Source organism: Hyaena hyaena, unplaced genomic scaffold, assembly GCF_003009895.1.
Source record: "Hyaena hyaena isolate Hyena2069 unplaced genomic scaffold, ASM300989v1 scaffold_689, whole genome shotgun sequence".
NCBI lineage: Eukaryota > Metazoa > Chordata > Mammalia > Carnivora > Hyaenidae > Hyaena > Hyaena hyaena.
The window spans coordinates 527470-544762 of record NW_024081322.1 but is presented as its reverse complement, the minus strand read 5'-3'; the positions used below and the strand labels follow the sequence as shown (position 1 = coordinate 544762).

At 38.7% G+C, this 17293-nt stretch overlaps 1 protein-coding gene across 6 annotated transcripts in view; it reads left to right on the top strand.

Moving 5' to 3' along the window:
* Positions 1-16523, top strand: part of RAPGEF2 (Rap guanine nucleotide exchange factor 2) — a 246596-nt gene extending 230073 nt beyond the window's left edge. For 2 of the 6 annotated variants that reach the window (XM_039217428.1, XM_039217426.1), the window contains 12 exons: positions 884-1267; positions 2161-2372; positions 2465-2588; positions 3202-3225; positions 4236-4459; positions 5873-6079; positions 8026-8178; positions 8946-9068; positions 10257-10482; positions 11064-11623; positions 13325-13630; positions 14471-16523. In XM_039217428.1, the coding sequence (XP_039073359.1) occupies positions 884-1267; positions 2161-2372; positions 2465-2588; positions 3202-3225; positions 4236-4459; positions 5873-6079; positions 8026-8178; positions 8946-9068; positions 10257-10482; positions 11064-11623; positions 13325-13630; positions 14471-14496 (2569 nt within the window). In that variant the 3' untranslated portion in view covers positions 14497-16523. The remainder of the gene's footprint in view (positions 1-883; positions 1268-2160; positions 2373-2464; positions 2589-3201; positions 3226-4235; positions 4460-5872; positions 6080-8025; positions 8179-8945; positions 9069-10256; positions 10483-11063; positions 11624-13324; positions 13631-14470) is intronic. The other 4 variants (XM_039217432.1, XM_039217431.1, XM_039217430.1 and 1 more) reach the window with 3 other exon arrangements.
* Positions 16524-17293: the final 770 nt, after the last annotated feature.

Below are 17293 nucleotides of genomic sequence, written 5' to 3'. Positions count from 1 at the left end.
TACCTGCCCCACTTACTTGTAGGGTTTTTGTGAAAATCAGATATTTAAATGTTAAAAATCGAGCACCTGGGTGGCTCAGTTGGTTTAGTATCCGACTTTGGCTCACGTCATGTCACGGTTTGTGAGTTTGAGCCCTGCGTCCAGCTCTTTGCTGACAGCATAGAGCCTGGAGCCTGCTTCAGATTCTGTGTCTCCCTCTCTCTGCCCCTCCCCCCTCACACTCTGTGTGTTTCCCTTTCTCCCTCTCAAAAATAAACATTAAAAAAATGTAAAAATTAAGAAATCTATTTTGGCATCATTGTATTCATAGTATCAGATAGAAGGGAATACCTTATAGGTTTCTTTGGTATTTGAATAAATAGGTTCAAATTAGACCAGGTTTACCTATTGATAAACCTTTGTTTCTCTCTAGGAAAACAGGTAATGACCTGTGTCTCATCTCTCCCAGTGCCTTCCTTAGAGCCTGTTTTCTTACTTAAACTGAAATTTTAAATTGATCTATTTTCTGCCAATTTTAGCGAAAATATGTAAAAATAAAAAAAACCAACTTGACAATAAACTATTTGTAAAAAATAAATAAGTAAAAACAACTATTAAAAAAAAAGAAAATCTGTAAAATAATCTAGAAATCAGGAAAGGGCAGGAGAAAAATGCATGATAGCTGATACAAATGAAATGACATGTGATTTATTAGCTCCCATCAGTGACTTCCTGATAGGTGATTCTACAAGCTGGTGACTAGGGCAGAGGCTGTATTCTCTGTCCTTGTAGAGGAGGATTCTTCCATTACTCAAACACCTTTTCTTGCAAGTGTTGTCCACAAAGTAGCATCATTTCTTTCATGGGGCTGCTGCCTAGGCTTAGAATTCTGTGTTTTTCATAGGTATTACTTGAAAAACAACATGGAGACAGAAACTCTTTGTTCAGACGAAGATGCTCAGGAGCTGCTGAGGGAGAGTCAGATTTCCCTGTTGCAGCTCAGTACTATGGAAGTGGCCACACAGCTCTCTATGCGAAATTTCGAACTTTTCCGTAACATTGAACCTACTGAATATATAGATGATTTATTTAAACTCAAATCAAAAACCAGCTGTGCCAACCTGAAGAAATTTGAAGAAGTAATTAACCAAGAAACATTTTGGGTGGCATCTGAAATTCTGAGAGAGACAAACCAGCTGAAGAGGATGAAGATCATTAAGCATTTCATCAAGATAGCACTACATTGCAGGGAATGCAAGAATTTTAACTCAATGTTTGCAATCATCAGGTAAGAGAACACATGGGTCCTAAGGTTCAATTCAGTTTGCGATCAAAATTACACATCAGTCCACGAACACCGTATAATTTGTTTAAGTGTAGTAGCTTTTGATGGAGTCATAGCGAATAATTCTTTTTCTCGGAATCCAAACAATCTCTTGTAAACTACATGTAGAGCCCAGAAAAGCTATATTCACTATTGTTTTTAGTTCTGCAAGTTAGGGCAAATTATTTTAATTTCTCTGAATATCAGTCTACTTCTCATGAAGTAACAGTGCCCCAACGAGGGATCAAGTAACTTAAATGACATTATGTATGTGGACTTCTATCAGCCACCACAAAGCAGATGCCCACTGAATGTTCATTTTCATTTTCTTCCCTTGAAAGTGCTTATATTGAGGCTGGAAGACACTACAGACTGAAACAATTAGCAGTATTGACATTCACGGTGATTGTGAGTCATTGTCTCTCACTAGGAGTTTGATCATATTGTCATTAGTGTTAAATAAAAGTCATTACTTTTATTTTCTTTTATAGGACACTTGGCCAGTCTATTTTATCACCAGCCTCCTATGTGCCAAGTGCTTCTCTATGTATGGAGGCAAAACTGCAAAAGAGAATTCTACCCTCATAATACTTCACATTCTAGTTTGTTCATAATAAATGAACTAGAAGGGTCTGAAGGGAAGAAGAATAATAACCCTTGTTCCTGACCCTGCTTCTGTCTTCAATTCTCCTTACTCAGAGTTCTTAGTAGTTTCTTAGGAATCCTATAAATTGCTATGTATATTCAGCATAAACACAGAGGTGTTATATATTAATAAGCAATATGCTGTTTCACCTTCTTCATTTCGTAAGAATGAGTCATTTAATTTCATACCACTTTTCTTTTTTTCCTTTCAGTGGCTTAAACTTGGCACCAGTAGCCAGACTACGAACAACCTGGGAAAAACTTCCCAATAAATATGAAAAGCTGTTTCAAGATCTCCAAGACTTGTTTGATCCCTCCAGAAACATGGCAAAATATCGCAATGTCCTCAACAGTCAAAACCTACAGCCTCCCATAATCCCTCTATTCCCAGTTATCAAGAAGGATCTCACATTCCTTCATGAAGGTAAATATAAAGTAGATTTTCTGTCTTCACTTATGGGAGCAGAAGATAAATGAATGTGATAGGATTCCCTTTTTCTTCTTCACCAATAATAGGAAATGACTCAAAAGTCGATGGGCTAGTCAATTTTGAGAAGCTAAGGATGATTGCAAAAGAAATTCGTCACGTTGGCCGAATGGCTTCAGTTAACATGGACCCTGCCCTCATGTTCAGGACTCGGTGAGTGTGTCCTCTTCAGTAACAGGTGTGGGATTAGAGAAGTTTGGGTTTAGAGGTCTCCTAATAAATGAGTCATTTTTTAATATTTACATTTGTGGCATGGCAGAAATTTTATTAGGTGATGCCGAGAATCCCCTGATCTCTAATTCAAAATAAATGTCTTATTCTGCCTCAGGTGCACTTCTGACTGTCAGTAAAACAGTGTGTCCTGCAGAAATTTTTCATTTGAAACTAGGCACAACTATTCCTTACTTGTCAGAACACTTGATTTGTAGAGCTTAAAACTCATAATTGATAGTATGAACTAAAATACATAAGGAAACCAAACTATATGGGCTCAGTATCCATGCAGTGGATTTAGTTGGCAGTATAGTCAAAAAATGATTAATCCAGTGAAGGAGGGGAGTTTTTAGAAAAAAAGTTAAATATATCTATCTTTTGAGCGAGTAAAGTATTGCCGGTAATGTTGTGTGTGTGAGGTGATTATGGAGTTTAATATTTGTGAGCTTCTAGTACTGCTTATCCAGAAGTCTAGTCCTTTCTTTCTGAGCTTGTGATCTTTCTGTCTCTCTTTCTACACCCATGCTTCAATCTCCATGGCTCTCACTTACAGGAAGAAGAAATGGAGAAGTTTGGGGTAAGTGGTGGAGACCTTGCAAACCCACACACAGTTCTTTTCCGGCTCATTGCATTGTTTTCTTACCTGCTGTATTTTCTGATGCTTTGCATTTTCTCTTAACCCTCTTGCTGACTTCACGTTTAATCTGTTGGGGCTTTTGTTTTTGAGTTCATGATCCATGAGAGCTGTGAAATGGTTGATGATTGTTCTGGGGAACTGTAGGCCAGGCATCCTTCACAACCTTCAAAAAGATTTTATTTTAATACAATTTGTGTACTTGGAAATGGAGAAAGCCTAATGTGGGGTTAGGGGAGGAAGAATGTTAAAAGGAAAAACTGTGCAATTTAAATACTATTTGCACAGATACTTAAGTAAATATATATAATGTAAAAAGTGCCCCAAGGTGTTAAAACTAAGTTTTTTACAGCTCAACTAACTACTGTTTTCATTCTATAAACCAATACTTTTTAAACATAATTCTTAACAATTCATGTGCTAGTTTCTCTCTCTCTCTCTATATATATATGTTTACATTTGCATGATCATTTTATTAACAGATTGACCCATCTAATTTACTTTAAAAACTCTTTACCTTTAACTCAGGGAACAAGAAAACGATTGTGAACAGTGTAGCTAATTTTATTTAAATTTATGTAAAACATCCTCTTTAGGAGAAGTAACTTTCATGTAAATCTCAATGATTTTTAACTGTGTATTGCATGAGCTCTTATATATAATCAGTATTTGCTGGCTTCTATGAAAGAACTGCTTGAATGCTCTGTAGATGAGAAAAGCAGAATTTCCGAGTTGGACTAGAAACATATATATATGTATGTACATATGATTCTTTTGTAACTTAAAAAATTTTTAATCTATTTTAGTCTATATTTCTTTGTAACAGTTTACCTACCAGAATGAGGCATGTGATCTTTTGAACATAGAATACTTATGTAAGTCTTGGCATGTTTCAAATAGATAAAGGAACCCCATGCTAGAGTGAGCTGCATATCTGCCTTTTCATCTTCCAGGTCTCTCAGCCAGGGTAGTACAAATGCAACAGTGCTAGACGTTGCTCAGACAGGTGGTCATAAAAAGCGGGTACGTCGTAGTTCCTTTCTCAATGCCAAAAAGCTTTATGAAGATGCCCAAATGGCTCGAAAAGTCAAGCAGTACCTGTCCAATTTGGAGCTAGAAATGGATGAGGAGAGTCTTCAGACATTGTCACTGCAGTGTGAGCCAGCAACCAACACACGTGAGTTTTTCCTTAAAGTGGCTGCAGAATCTTAAATGCAGATTTGTTTCCTGAGCAGTGGTATGGGCGGTGACAAATGGGGCTTAGTGCAGAGGGGTCAGTAGCATCCTGGGGACATATTAGCCCCTCCCTTGGATGCTGCCGTTGATACCATACAGTCCTGTCTGAAGCCAGACCTCCCGTCCAACTTGTTTGGTGTGGGGAGGATGACAACAGAGACTTAGGGTGACTGCTGTTCCCGTTGCATCCCTTGTTTTCTCACAATGATTCTTCCAAAATGATGGGCAACCTGAGAGGGTTGAAGGGCCTGCCTCATCAGAGGGGCCTGTGACGCGGTACGCCGGCTGCCCTTTACACCCTCCGCCTGACAGTGCCCGGCAGCAAGTTCACCCACCACAGGAAGCAGGAGTTCTGCTACACGGTGAACCAAAACACAGCCTAATATGTAGTTTCCTGGCCTTTAAAAATCTGGCCAGGCTAGAAATGGGGGCAGTTTTCTGTTTATTTGCATCTGCTTTTGTGTAAGATGAGGCATTTTCCATTTAGGGCACTTTTGGGTTGTTTATGGGCAGGTTTGAAGATACCCTCTATAGAATTTAAATGTTGGATGATTTGAGAAGATTCACGTTACTAGATTTTCCCAGGACACTGAAGAGCTTGTCATCTGGAGTCAGATTGCTTTGAGTTCAAATCCTGTTTGTTTCTTAAAGTAGCAACGTCACCTTAGGCAACTTACTTGAGCTCCCTAATCCTTAGCTTCTTTACGTGGAAACGGAGGAAGTATGTCTGTGTCATTAAGTAATTTTGAATGTTAATACATTATACATACAGCATTTTTAATTGCCCTATTAAGTTTGCTTTCTATATGCCATGGAATTATATTCTCAGTATAATATTCAAGCAGTATTGGTTGCTATTAGCTAACATAGATAATTCTACCCATAGGAGAGAATTTAATAGTGAAACGATTACAGTTAATACCATTTATTAAGTAAAAACTAAGTTCATTTATGTCAAGGAATTTTGGACTCCATTTTGAAAAGTAATTCCTAACAATTTTCCTGTTGTAGATTTTACCATATATTTGTGCTTTTTATATACATACACATAGCATATTGACCTCTCCATTTTTCTACTTTTATTTTTAATGTGGTACTTAATAGTATAATCATCGTTTCAGATAACTAGTTTCATAAAGTAAATATCTTTGTCCTCTCCGGCCTGTTATTTTCTGTAACTAGGGTTCTCTGCCGCCCCCATTTCTGTCCTTTATGTAGACAATGGGGAAAAGGTACTATATACATTCTAGTGTTCTAAAGTGTGGAAAATGCTCATGCAGCTCTGAACTGATCTTGTATATAGCTACTAACTACTGAAATCTCTTGTTCTGTGTTCAAACCAAACAACTCACAGTGCCTAAGAATCCTGGTGACAAAAAGCCGGTGAAATCTGAGACCTCCCCAGTGGCTCCCAGGGCAGGGTCACAACAGAAAGCACAAGCCCAGCCCCAGCCCCAGCCCCAACCGCCACCACATAAAGTCAACCAAGGACTGCAGGTCCCTGCCGTGTCCCTGTATCCCTCACGAAAGAAAGTGCCCGTAAAGGATCTCCCACCTTTTGGTAGGTGATTCACATCTTATCCCCTTTTGAGGCTATTTGGTGTCATGTTTTTCAGATTAGAAAAAAAATCCTTATCTTCAATAACTCTAATATACTTGAGTCTCTTTTTGATTGTTACCTCTTAGTAAAACATCGATGTTCAGAAAGTTAAACTTCACTTTTGGCAGTGGAAGGGACTGTTTATTTTAGAGTATCTCATTTAATCATGCTCATTTGTCGGGGTGGAGGTGGGGGGGGTGTGAAATGGGAATGTTAGAGTATATTAGTTTTTCCCTTTATGTAAATGGTACAACAAAGTTATATTTCATAAAATGTATGGGTTCTTTTTTGTACATATATGTGAAAGGAAACAATGTTAATAAAAGGGAGAAAAAAAACTTGTAGTGGAGTTTACTTAGATAAAATAGGGTATTGGTCACTGATCTACTCCTGCCCAGTGACCCTCTGTCCTTATGAGGTGAGCCAGTCTTGTAGTAAGTCCCTCATATAGTCTATCTTTGGCTCTTTCTTCCTGATCAGCATATATGCCATTTGTTGAATTTGGGGAAGAAGGACAAAAAAATACCTTTGCTTGACATTTCCCCTTTGAAGTTTTGTATTACTCTCCCTATCATAAACTGAATTACAGATTTCTTTGTCCATCATCTTATTAATATTCATATCTTCCTAAATCCCCTGCAACCTGACCTCTGGTCCCTCTTTTACAGTGACCTTCTTATATGGAAGTTTATCAGTCTTTCTTTTAGCTTAATATATCTTAGCTAAATGTGGAGGTGTGCCTGAATGTACAGCAGTTTTTGAATCTCTGCATAATGCTGGCCTTGGAATTTTTTCCCAGATCACAACTGTTTATTCATACAGCTTTCGTGTAGCTAACATTTTCATGCATGTTGTGTATGTTAGCATCTGTATATGTAAATACTGCTTTAAAAGTGGTCTTTAAATAATTATATTAAAACAAGATCAGATGTTTACATGAGGTGAAATCAAGGATTAAATCTATGTAAAGTTTCACTGCCTCCTCCTTAATGGAAGTCTAAGAACATTAAGTAAGTCTAAGAACATTAACACTAGCATCGATCGAGACAGTGTCAGGCTATCCTGCCTTTCCAATTATCTTTTTGCTATTCAAAATAAGGCAATTGAGAGTGCCTCATAAGAATGCTAGAGGCTTTGTAAAATATTTTAATGTGACTCCCCCATTCTAAAAATAATTTTTGGGGGGGAAATCACCTTATATTGGCATATGTAATCCTTTTTCTTCCACCCTCATCCTACTTGATCCTACGCTTGGCATTGGGTCACTCACTTCTGAAAATCATCTCATGTGGTTTCTGTGACACAGGGCACATCCACAGGTCTCCTTCTGTTTTCTCTTTCACCTACTTCTTTGATCATATGTTAACTGCATGGAATTCCTTAGAACATTTTTATTCACTTTTCTTACTACTTCTGGTTAGCTCTTGGCTCGTTAGTCTTCTCCCATCATTCCCACTTCTCCTGAGCCAACGTATCCAGTAAGACCAAAGTACCTGTTTTGAGTTCACCAAAATACTCGAACTTGAATTCCAATAATAAAAATTCTTAGCCGTATCACTTTTGTCATAAATTCTAATATTTCCGAATTGTTTATTTTTTTCTCCATTATTGTCTAATGTCAACATATTGTTGAATGAAGAGGGTGATTACTTTAAGATTTAGAATCTAAAGTAAAATATCAAAAGCAGTCTGTTTCTAGCACTCTAGCAGCTATCAACCAGAAACCACATTACAGGTGCCGTGTGCTTTCTGCAAGCTTACTGTTTATACCAGGATGAGTACAGAGACTGTTGATATTACAAATAGGTTGAAACTAAATGTAATATTAAACCTTATGAAAAGATTTTAGTTATTCATGCGATTTCTTTTTAGTCATGAAAATACATAATTCTTTCTTTCTTTTATAGGCATCTACTCTCCACAGGCTTTAAAGAAAATTCTTTCTTTGTCTGAAGAAGGAAGTCTGGAGCGTCATAAAAAACAAGCAGAAGATACTATATCAAATGCATCTTCCCAGCTCTCTTCTCCTCCCACTTCTCCACAGAGTTCTCCAAGGAAAGGTAGCACTAACTTACTTACTGTTTTCCTTTAGAGCCATCTATACATTTCAGCTGCAATGAATTCCAAAGTTATATATTACATCATTTTTGATATTAGAGTCATTTAAAATGATGTCCTATATAATTCCCAATGGATTTTTTCCCCTTGGTCAATAAATTTGGAAGAAGTTTGGTATTTTTTTAATATTATACTTACAGTAAACAGTGTGAAAGTACATAAGTCCTTTTAAAACGTACGTTTAAGGTTTTTATTGATTGTAAGTGTGGAAATAATTTTTATAATAAAAGGTACTCTAAATATGATTATAAAACATTAATTGCAGAGTAGAGGGCTTTAAAAATATAAAACTAATATCTTCCTGATTTATTTTTTCATTGTATTAACACGGGTCTTGATTATCTGTTTTGTTGTTGATGTTGTTGCTATTTTATTTTCAAAGAGATTAAATTTTAGGCAAACTCTCTTCTTTATGTTGATGCTTTCTTATATTAAAATAAAAATAATTTTCTGCTCCATAACCTTCCAAGTTCCTTTCTCTTTCTACCCTTTAACTGAATGGGTACAAACCAGTAATAAATGGCTAAGACAGTTTTCTGTGGAGGAAGCCAAAAAGATTAATACATTATTAGATTTCACGGACATGACAAATACCTTTCTGGCTTTGCTTTTTAGATATTTCAGACATCGATGCATTTTGTGTGCGTATCAGTCTCTACTGTCCTTGTTAAATGGATACATCTAAATTCTTTTCTCATCCTGTTGTTAGGTGGCACTGACAATCAGCTGAGATCTTTTGGCTCCGGGCAGTTGGACTTAACCAGTTCCTCCTCTTCTCTTGGAAGTGAGAACAGTAACAAGAATAACAATGCACCACGGACCTATGGGATAGGTGGGGTTTATAGAACCAAAAATGGGGTGGGAAAGAGAGGAATTTTCTCATTATTAGTTAAGGAAAATGGGAGAATTCCTCTACATGTCAAGTGCTCCATCCAAGTGATTATTTTTCTAGAGATGTTTTTTTGAGCGGACTGTTCAGGGAAGGCTTTAAATCTTGTCTATCAGAACTTGCAGTGTCCTCTAAAGAAAGACTTGTCATAGATGAATGGATTAAAATCTTATCAAGACCTGTGCAACTTTTAAAAAATAAATCAGGAATTAATAAGTTACTGAAAGGATGGGGAAGTACACATAAAAAGTAAATTAGCAACATTTAAGTGTTCTAGACTTAATTTTTTTTATTAGGTAAGTGGCATTGAAAAATTTGCATTGTGTACATATACTCATATAAAACCAGCATTTTGTTTAAGTAACATGAGATCTATAGTAATATTGTTTAAAAACATGAGTACTGAGAAAGAAGATTTGAATTTTTTCATTAAAAATATCAAGACAAATACCTCTTTCTTTGTGACTTTCAAAATTATTTTTAGCAACAAAGAAGATTTAAGGGTCCTTCAGGACATCTCTTTAGACATTTTGATGGTCTAGGGAGAAACTGGAGATTTTGCACAAAACAATTGGCTTTTGTGTGATTCATCCAATATATTATTAATACTGAAAAACAAATGACAAAACTCAAAGATATTTTCTCCTGGTATTATTCTTATATGTCCACTTAGAATTCTAAGACAGATACTTCTGGCTGAATATTCTATGCCATAATGTTTTAAAAATTAAAAACTTTGTTAAAGATTACTGACTTTGCAGTTAAATACTTTTAAACTTGATCATAGTTATTCTTCATAGCTTATTTTACATAGACTAATAGTAGTAGTATTTATACCTAAAGGAGCTACGAATAGTCAAGTAGTGCCATGATTTGTGAAAAATTTCCTAGCGCACATAACAGTATTTCTTTTTTTTTTATCTTTAAACTTTAATGAAACATGTAAAATTTCATTTGAGTAAACGTTTACCTTCACTCAGACACCTTGTCTCCACAAGTACAATGGTTTTTCCCTCACTTCAATGGTGATAACGTTGGCCTACATTTTGGTTTTGCTTCTATTTGGTAGACTTCAGTTTTATGTTGTAAACCTGTGGTGTCTAATCAATATGGTCATTATTTCCCATGCAGGCTACACTCTGGCTCCCAGTGGTACCGTGGATAATTTCTCAGATTCTGGTCACAGTGAGATTTCTTCACGATCCAGTATTGTCAGCAATTCTTCCTTTGACTCCGTGCCAGTCTCACTGCATGACGAGAGGCGCCAGAGGCATTCTGTCAGCATCGTGGAGACAAACCTCGGTGTGGGCAGGATGGAAAGGCGGACTATGATCGAACCAGATCAGTACAGCCTAGGGTGGGCAGCACTTCTTTAGTGTTCTTTTGCATTCCTTCTTCTGCCCTTTAAAAAGCAGTCCTTTATTCTGCATGTGTATTTCTATTATTTTACCTAATGCCTAAGAAATGCTCTCCCATCCCAGTTCTGATTTTTACAATTTCTAGATTATTAGGTCCCATGCTGTTTTTATTGTACACACTGCTTTTCAAGTTAGCTTTATTCGTTATTGGAATACAGTTGCTCTGTGCTAGAGGCAGAGGGTGGCTTCAGGATGTCCCAGGCCCTGTGTGTGAGCTGCCTTCCTGAAATCAGATTGTGTTGACTTGTCCTTTAATCTTCTAAGGAAAGGGTTCCTTTATTATCAATAAGCAAGTTGGTGTTCTTTTCCCTCTGTATTTGTGTTTTGGCAACGACAAGGTGAGCAAACTGGATGTGGCAGAACCGGCTACGAGAATGCAATTCAGAGGTGCTTTCATCCTCTTCTTGTGATAAAACAAAGCCACCTTCTTAGGGGAGAGAAAACGTATCTTGGTTTTATATCACAGGTCTGTTAACAATCTTGCACTTTTTCTCCCTTTGCATTTCTTTCGACCACGTAGGTCCTATGCGCCGATGTCCGAGAGTCGGGGCTTGTATGCTACGGCTACAGTAATTTCTTCCCCAAGCACAGAGGAACTTTCCCAAGACCAAGGGGACCGTGCGTCACTCGATGCTGCCGACAGCGGCCGAGGGAGCTGGACGTCGTGCTCAAGTGGCTCACATGATAATATACAGACCATTCAGCACCAGAGAAGCTGGGAAACACTGCCATTCGGGCACACTCACTTTGATTATTCAGGGGATCCTGCAGGATTATGGGCCTCAAGCAGCCATATGGACCAACTGATGTTTTCCGATCACAGCACGAAGTACAACAGGCAAAATCAGAGCAGAGAGAGTCTTGAACAAGCCCAGTCCCGGGCAAGCTGGGCGTCTTCCACGGGGTACTGGGGAGAAGACTCAGAAGGTGATACAGGCACAATAAAGCGAAGGGGTGGAAAAGATGTTTCCATTGAAGCCGAAAGCAGTAGCATCCCCACCGTGACCACGGAAGAAGCCAAACCTGTTCCCGCGCCGGCCCACGTAGCTGCGACGCCGAGTACTGCAAAGGGACTTATTGGTAAGCTTGTTGGAGAGCTTTGCCAGAGCTCACATTTCAGAAGTAAAATTATGTGTTCGTGGTTCTTTTCCTCGTTTTGACCCACCCATTGTTGTTGAAGACTTCCAAGTCAGCAGTATGTCTAGGATTTTGAAATAAGAGTGGTTAACATAAGCCCAGGTTCTGTGGTCAGATACATTCCAACATACTAAACAGTCTGTACATTTTAGCAGTCAGGATCAGCAGATTATCATTATGGATGTTTTCTTATCTTTTAGGGTAAAATTATCAGAAGGATGCCCATTCTTTCTAAAGGAAGAACTTGTGTAATTGGAGCTGTTTTAAATGTTCTGTTTTGTTCCTTGAATTCTACTTAGAACTTGACACTTTGCATGTATAAACCTTCCGTTGACTTTTGTTTTGCAGACAAGTCATGTGCTGCACCCTGTAGAACCGGGGCGGGGGAGGGGAGGGTTGTTGAGAGGTAACATAAAGCATAAGAACATAGGCTACGAATTTGGCAGATTGGGGGTTGAATCTCTGCTTGCCACTTTATTAGCTTCGTGACATATGGGCAAGGTACTAACCTATGCCTGTTTATTCCCTTGTAAAATGAGTTTAACAATTTTTGTCAATACAGTTGATGTGGGGATTAAAGAAATTCTATGGAAAGCACTTATAAATTACTGTCTAGGCATAGTTCTCAGTATTTGAAAGATGCTTTTGCTTTGCTGCTGTTTCTCTTATGAAGTCTCTCATGTTCCCCCATTCCTATCAGGTTGTATTTTCTATGGCATATCCAACATCTACCTAACTGAAGTGTAGGAATAAATTACAGGATACAGAGTGAGAAAGTCTATAATCATTAGAGGCATCATTTTTATTAGGGAAATTGTTATTTTGCCCTATAAGTAGTCATGGATGGAAAACAGTTAATACGTCATCTTGGGTTGCAATTTTTAAACCACTTTCTTTTAACAAACTAATACTTACAGTTTTTATTGCAAAGACAAGATGATTTTCATTCCTAATGACTGAATCTATGAAGTTCCAGAAAATAAAACTCTCGTTCTACTTGGCTTCACAGATTTCGTGCTCTAGGTCATGAACATTAATAAAGGGTTTTAAGAGAAATACATACCTTATAGTTGAGAGTCAATTTTTGCACTACTTTTCTAAATTTAATTCTCTCTTCCAAAGTGAGGTCCACGACCTGAAAGTAATGCATGATTGATTTTCTGCCTGACAAGGGTAGATGCCCAGGTGAGATGAACTAGCCTACCTTGTCCAGAGGGCAGGGAGAGGAGGAGGAAGGAAACTTAGAGCAGGCACTGCTAATATCTCCCAGGCGTAATACTGGGTACCTTTTATGTTTTCTCTTTGCTTAATCTCTCCAATAAACCCAAGGGTTAGGTATTAACCCTATCACTATTTTATAGTTAAATGCAAGATCTGAAGTAGTGTGTTTAAAGATTACATTGTTTAGTAACTTTTCTCACCAATTATTTTACCACACAGAGGTAATCATTGTGAATATTTGGACCAGTTAACATCCATTGCCTCGCCTACTGCATCCCCCACCACTATCTCGTATACCACACAAAATCACATTTGTCATTGCACTGTGTTTTCAATGTTTATTTTTATAATTTATTGTAAACCTTTGTGGCATGAAATAATTTTCCACAAAACTTGCAATGACCAGTATTATCTTCCCTGCAGTGCGGAAGGAGGGCAGGTATCGAGAGCCCCCGCCCACCCCTCCAGGCTACATTGGAATTCCCATCACTGACTTTCCAGAAGGACATTCCCATCCAGCCAGAAAACCTCCCGACTACAATGTGGCGCTTCAGAGATCTCGGATGGTCGCCCGACCCACCGACACGGCTGGGCCTTCGCCCGCACAGCAGCCGCACGGGCCTGCAGCCAGCGGCCGGCCAGTGAACAAACCGCAGTGGCATAAGCCCAATGAGTGTGACCCACGCCTCGCCCCCTATCAGTCTCAGGGGTTTTCCACAGAGGAGGATGGTATATATGCATTCTTACAACTGTAGCATTAGCTGTGTTCCCTTACCCTGCCCGTGGGCTTTCCAGGGCATTCGTTTTCTTAGTACCTTGGTCAGCCGTGTCCTTAGCCATATCCAACACAAAGAACATTTGATATTCAAGGTTGTTTATTCCTGAATATCTTCAGAAATACCAAAGATTGCAGAGGGGACACTTGTAATAAAGTGTGTTTCATTACTAGATTTCTTTACCGATTCTCAAAGTTTTCTGTGGAAATCCTGTTATTTGGACTTTTAACAAGTTCCTAATGAAAGTCTGATAAAGAAGTGTACCTTACAGCTCCTTTGCTGCCTTTCTGTAAACCTACCTGGCCACGCTGCAGTGAGGGTGACGGAGATCACCTCGTGCCCTCGGTTCACATGTTTATTATGCAAATAATCATTATGGAAAAAAGTAAAAGACAAAAAATGAAAATCACTTCTAATCCTGCCTCTTGCCGGGAACCATTATTAACATTTTGTTACATATCCTTTTAGATTTACGTGCGAGTGTATATTATCTAAAGTCCCATGCTGCTTCATAATTTTCAATAAGTTCATTAACTTTGCAATCAGTACGCGTACGATACTTATATTTTGTTCTGTATATATATATTTAAAATATGCATCATATGTACTTTTTAAAAACTTGGTATTAATCTTAGAAAAAAGAGGAAAAGGTTTTAAGTGAGCTATACTAAAAAAAATAGCTATGGTATTTTTATTTAACCTATCAGTGAATATAGTATCTAGTAAAGAAATGACTTGCCTGCCTGCTGATTTTTTTTTTTTTCCTTTCTTTCTTTCCTGGTTGCGTCTGCAGAAGATGAGCAAGTATCTGCTGTTTGAGGCACAGGCTTTTCTGGACCCAGAGCTAGCCACCTAAAAGGAGAGCACAAGAAGACGTCCCTAGCAGTGGAGCCTTGGAACTCACATTCTGAAGATGGTGGACCAGTTTGCCTCCTTCCCTGCCTTAAAAGCAGCATGGGGCTTCTTCTCCCCTTCTTCCTTTCCCCTTTGCATGTGAAATACTGTGAAGAAATTGCCCTGGCACTTTTCAGACCTTGTTGCTTGAAATGCACAGTGCAGCAGTGTCCGAGCCCCCACGGTTGCTGCCTGCCACCCCACACGGCGTCATTCCCGGTTCCAAGATCGTCGCCGCAAGATGATTCACTCTGGCTGCACTTCTCGATGCCTGGAAGGGTTTTGTTAAATCTTCCTCTTAGATTTCAGTCCAGTCCCAGCACTTGGTCTCATTGGGATAATGAGAAAAGCTAGCCATTGAACTACTTGGGGCCTTTAACCCATCAAAGAAGACAAAGAAAACAATGAAATCCTCTGAGTACAGTGCTTTGTCCACTTGTTTACAATGTCTTTTTTTTTCTAATGAATTTAAAGATTGTGTTCAGAGAGTAAATGTTCTACCCATTTAATGATTACAGTATTATTTTGAACCTTTAAGTAGGGTTGCCAGCCTGGGTTTCCAAAAAACCAAATATGCCAGACAGGGTGTGGTCACACCAAGAAGAGGGAGGACCTGGCTTTCAACCCTGTCTTCCCGTGTCCTTCTGGCCTCACCCGGGAAGGGCGCTATCCTGGAAGTAGAAAATATTAGCCAAGTCCTTAGATCCCAAGACACCTCATCCGCTCCTTCCCCAGTGGGTGCGGTTCTTCTGCAAAACTGTTTGCACACGGCCAGGGGAGGGAAAAGGACTCTTGTGTCCTGTGTCTGAGCCTTATGGAGTGCAGGACAGTGTCATTTGAGGGCGTGTCCTGCTCCATCGAGATGGATGGCAAACCCCGTTTTTTTTAAGTTATGTTTCTTAGATTTTTGTTAAATTAGTTTTAGGGATTTTTTTTTTCGTTTTTAAAGAGAAACGTTTGTAACTGGATAGCAACGCAGTGCAAGCAGCTTGGGATGTTGGAGCTGACGCCAGCTGTTAATACTGCTCTTTCGAGACAGCCTCCCTGTACCGAATTGGCATTAGGGAATAAACAAGCCTTTAACGTGATAGAAGAACAAAAGATCAAACACCTGATTAGACATGCCAGCCTTTGCGAGGCGGGTTAGTCACCAAAGACTAACCTGTAAGTGGCTTTACGGACACCGCCGCAGACAGAGAAGGCCTACGTGTAGCAACCACCTGCTCACAGCTGCTATTAACCCTATAATGACTGAAATGACCCCTCCACTCTATTTTTGTGTTGTTTTTGCACAGACTCCGGAAAAGTGAAGGCTGCCAATCCGAGTAGTACTCAAATGTGAGGAACTGCTGGTCTTGGATTTTTTTTCCATTAAATTCAGCTGATCATATTGATCAGTAGATAAACGTAAATAGCTTCAAATTTTAAAAGTCAAATTGCAGTGTTTTTTCACTGTATCAAAACAATGTCAGTGCTTTATTTAATAAATCTCTTCTGTATCATGGCATTTGTCTACTTGCTTATATATTACATTGTCAATTATGCATTTGTAATTTTCCATGTAATATGCATTATTTGCCAGTTTTCTTATATAGGCTATGGACCTCATGTGCAGATAGACAAACCTAGCTCTACCACAAGTCGCACAAACGTTATCTAAGCATTAAGTAATTGTAGAACATAGGACTGCTAATCTCAGTTCGCTCTGTGATGTCAAGTGCAGAATGTACAATTAACTGGTGATTTCCTCATACTTTTGATACTACTTGTACCTGTATGTCTTTTAGAAAGACATTGGTGGAGTCTGTATCCCTTTTGTATTTTTAATACAATAATTGTACATATTGGTTATATTTTTGTTGAAGATGGTAGAAATGTACTATGTTTATGCTTCTACATCCAGTTTGTACAAGCTGGAAAATAAATAAATATAACATAAAGCCTGCTCTCTATCCTTAATGAATCGTGCACGCTTTTTATTACAGAAGCATAATAAGGCCTTGGGGTCTTACTGCAGGAGCAAGCCCTCAGAAGGTCAAGGACATCTAGCCCGGTTAGTTTCACCGATGGCCTGTTCTTCTAGGTAGCTTTCTGTTGATTCAAAGATATTAACATCACAAAGCAAACCACATTCAGAACTCAGTGTTTTTCAAGATTCAGTGAAAAATAATGATTTTCCAATAATTCTTTTCCAATAAAAATCTCTGTGGGACATATTTAATTCCCAGTATACATCATGAGAACCAGGGACCTCAGAGAACTTAAACTGCCATTCGAGATCATGACCACTAAGTCCAAGGTGCAATTTAGCTAATGATTCGAGATTTCTAATGAGTACATAAAATATCTTTGTCCTGTCTAGCAGTTGTGTTGTTCAGTAAGTCTGAGTAATGCTTCCGTCTACCAGAAGGGCACTTAAAAAGGTAAAACTCCGTTCAGCAGCAGCAACCTATTTAAGCACATCTTGAAATCAAGGACTCGTTTCTTTCCTTCAAGCAAGCATAAATCCGAGCGCTAGCCACCACTCACTGGGAAGCCTCAGAGGCTGGAGTGGGAGCATATGGCAGCACGTGCACAAATTGTGAGGAAATGTAAGAGTCCAAAGAGGAGTCAGGAGTTTAGCCCTGATACTCAACTGGCCACTGGCCAAACTTTTATCAAAAAGCCTCCTGAAGCATTTGTCCTAGCTGCCTTGGCGAGGACATTCTGAAAATGTGGCCAT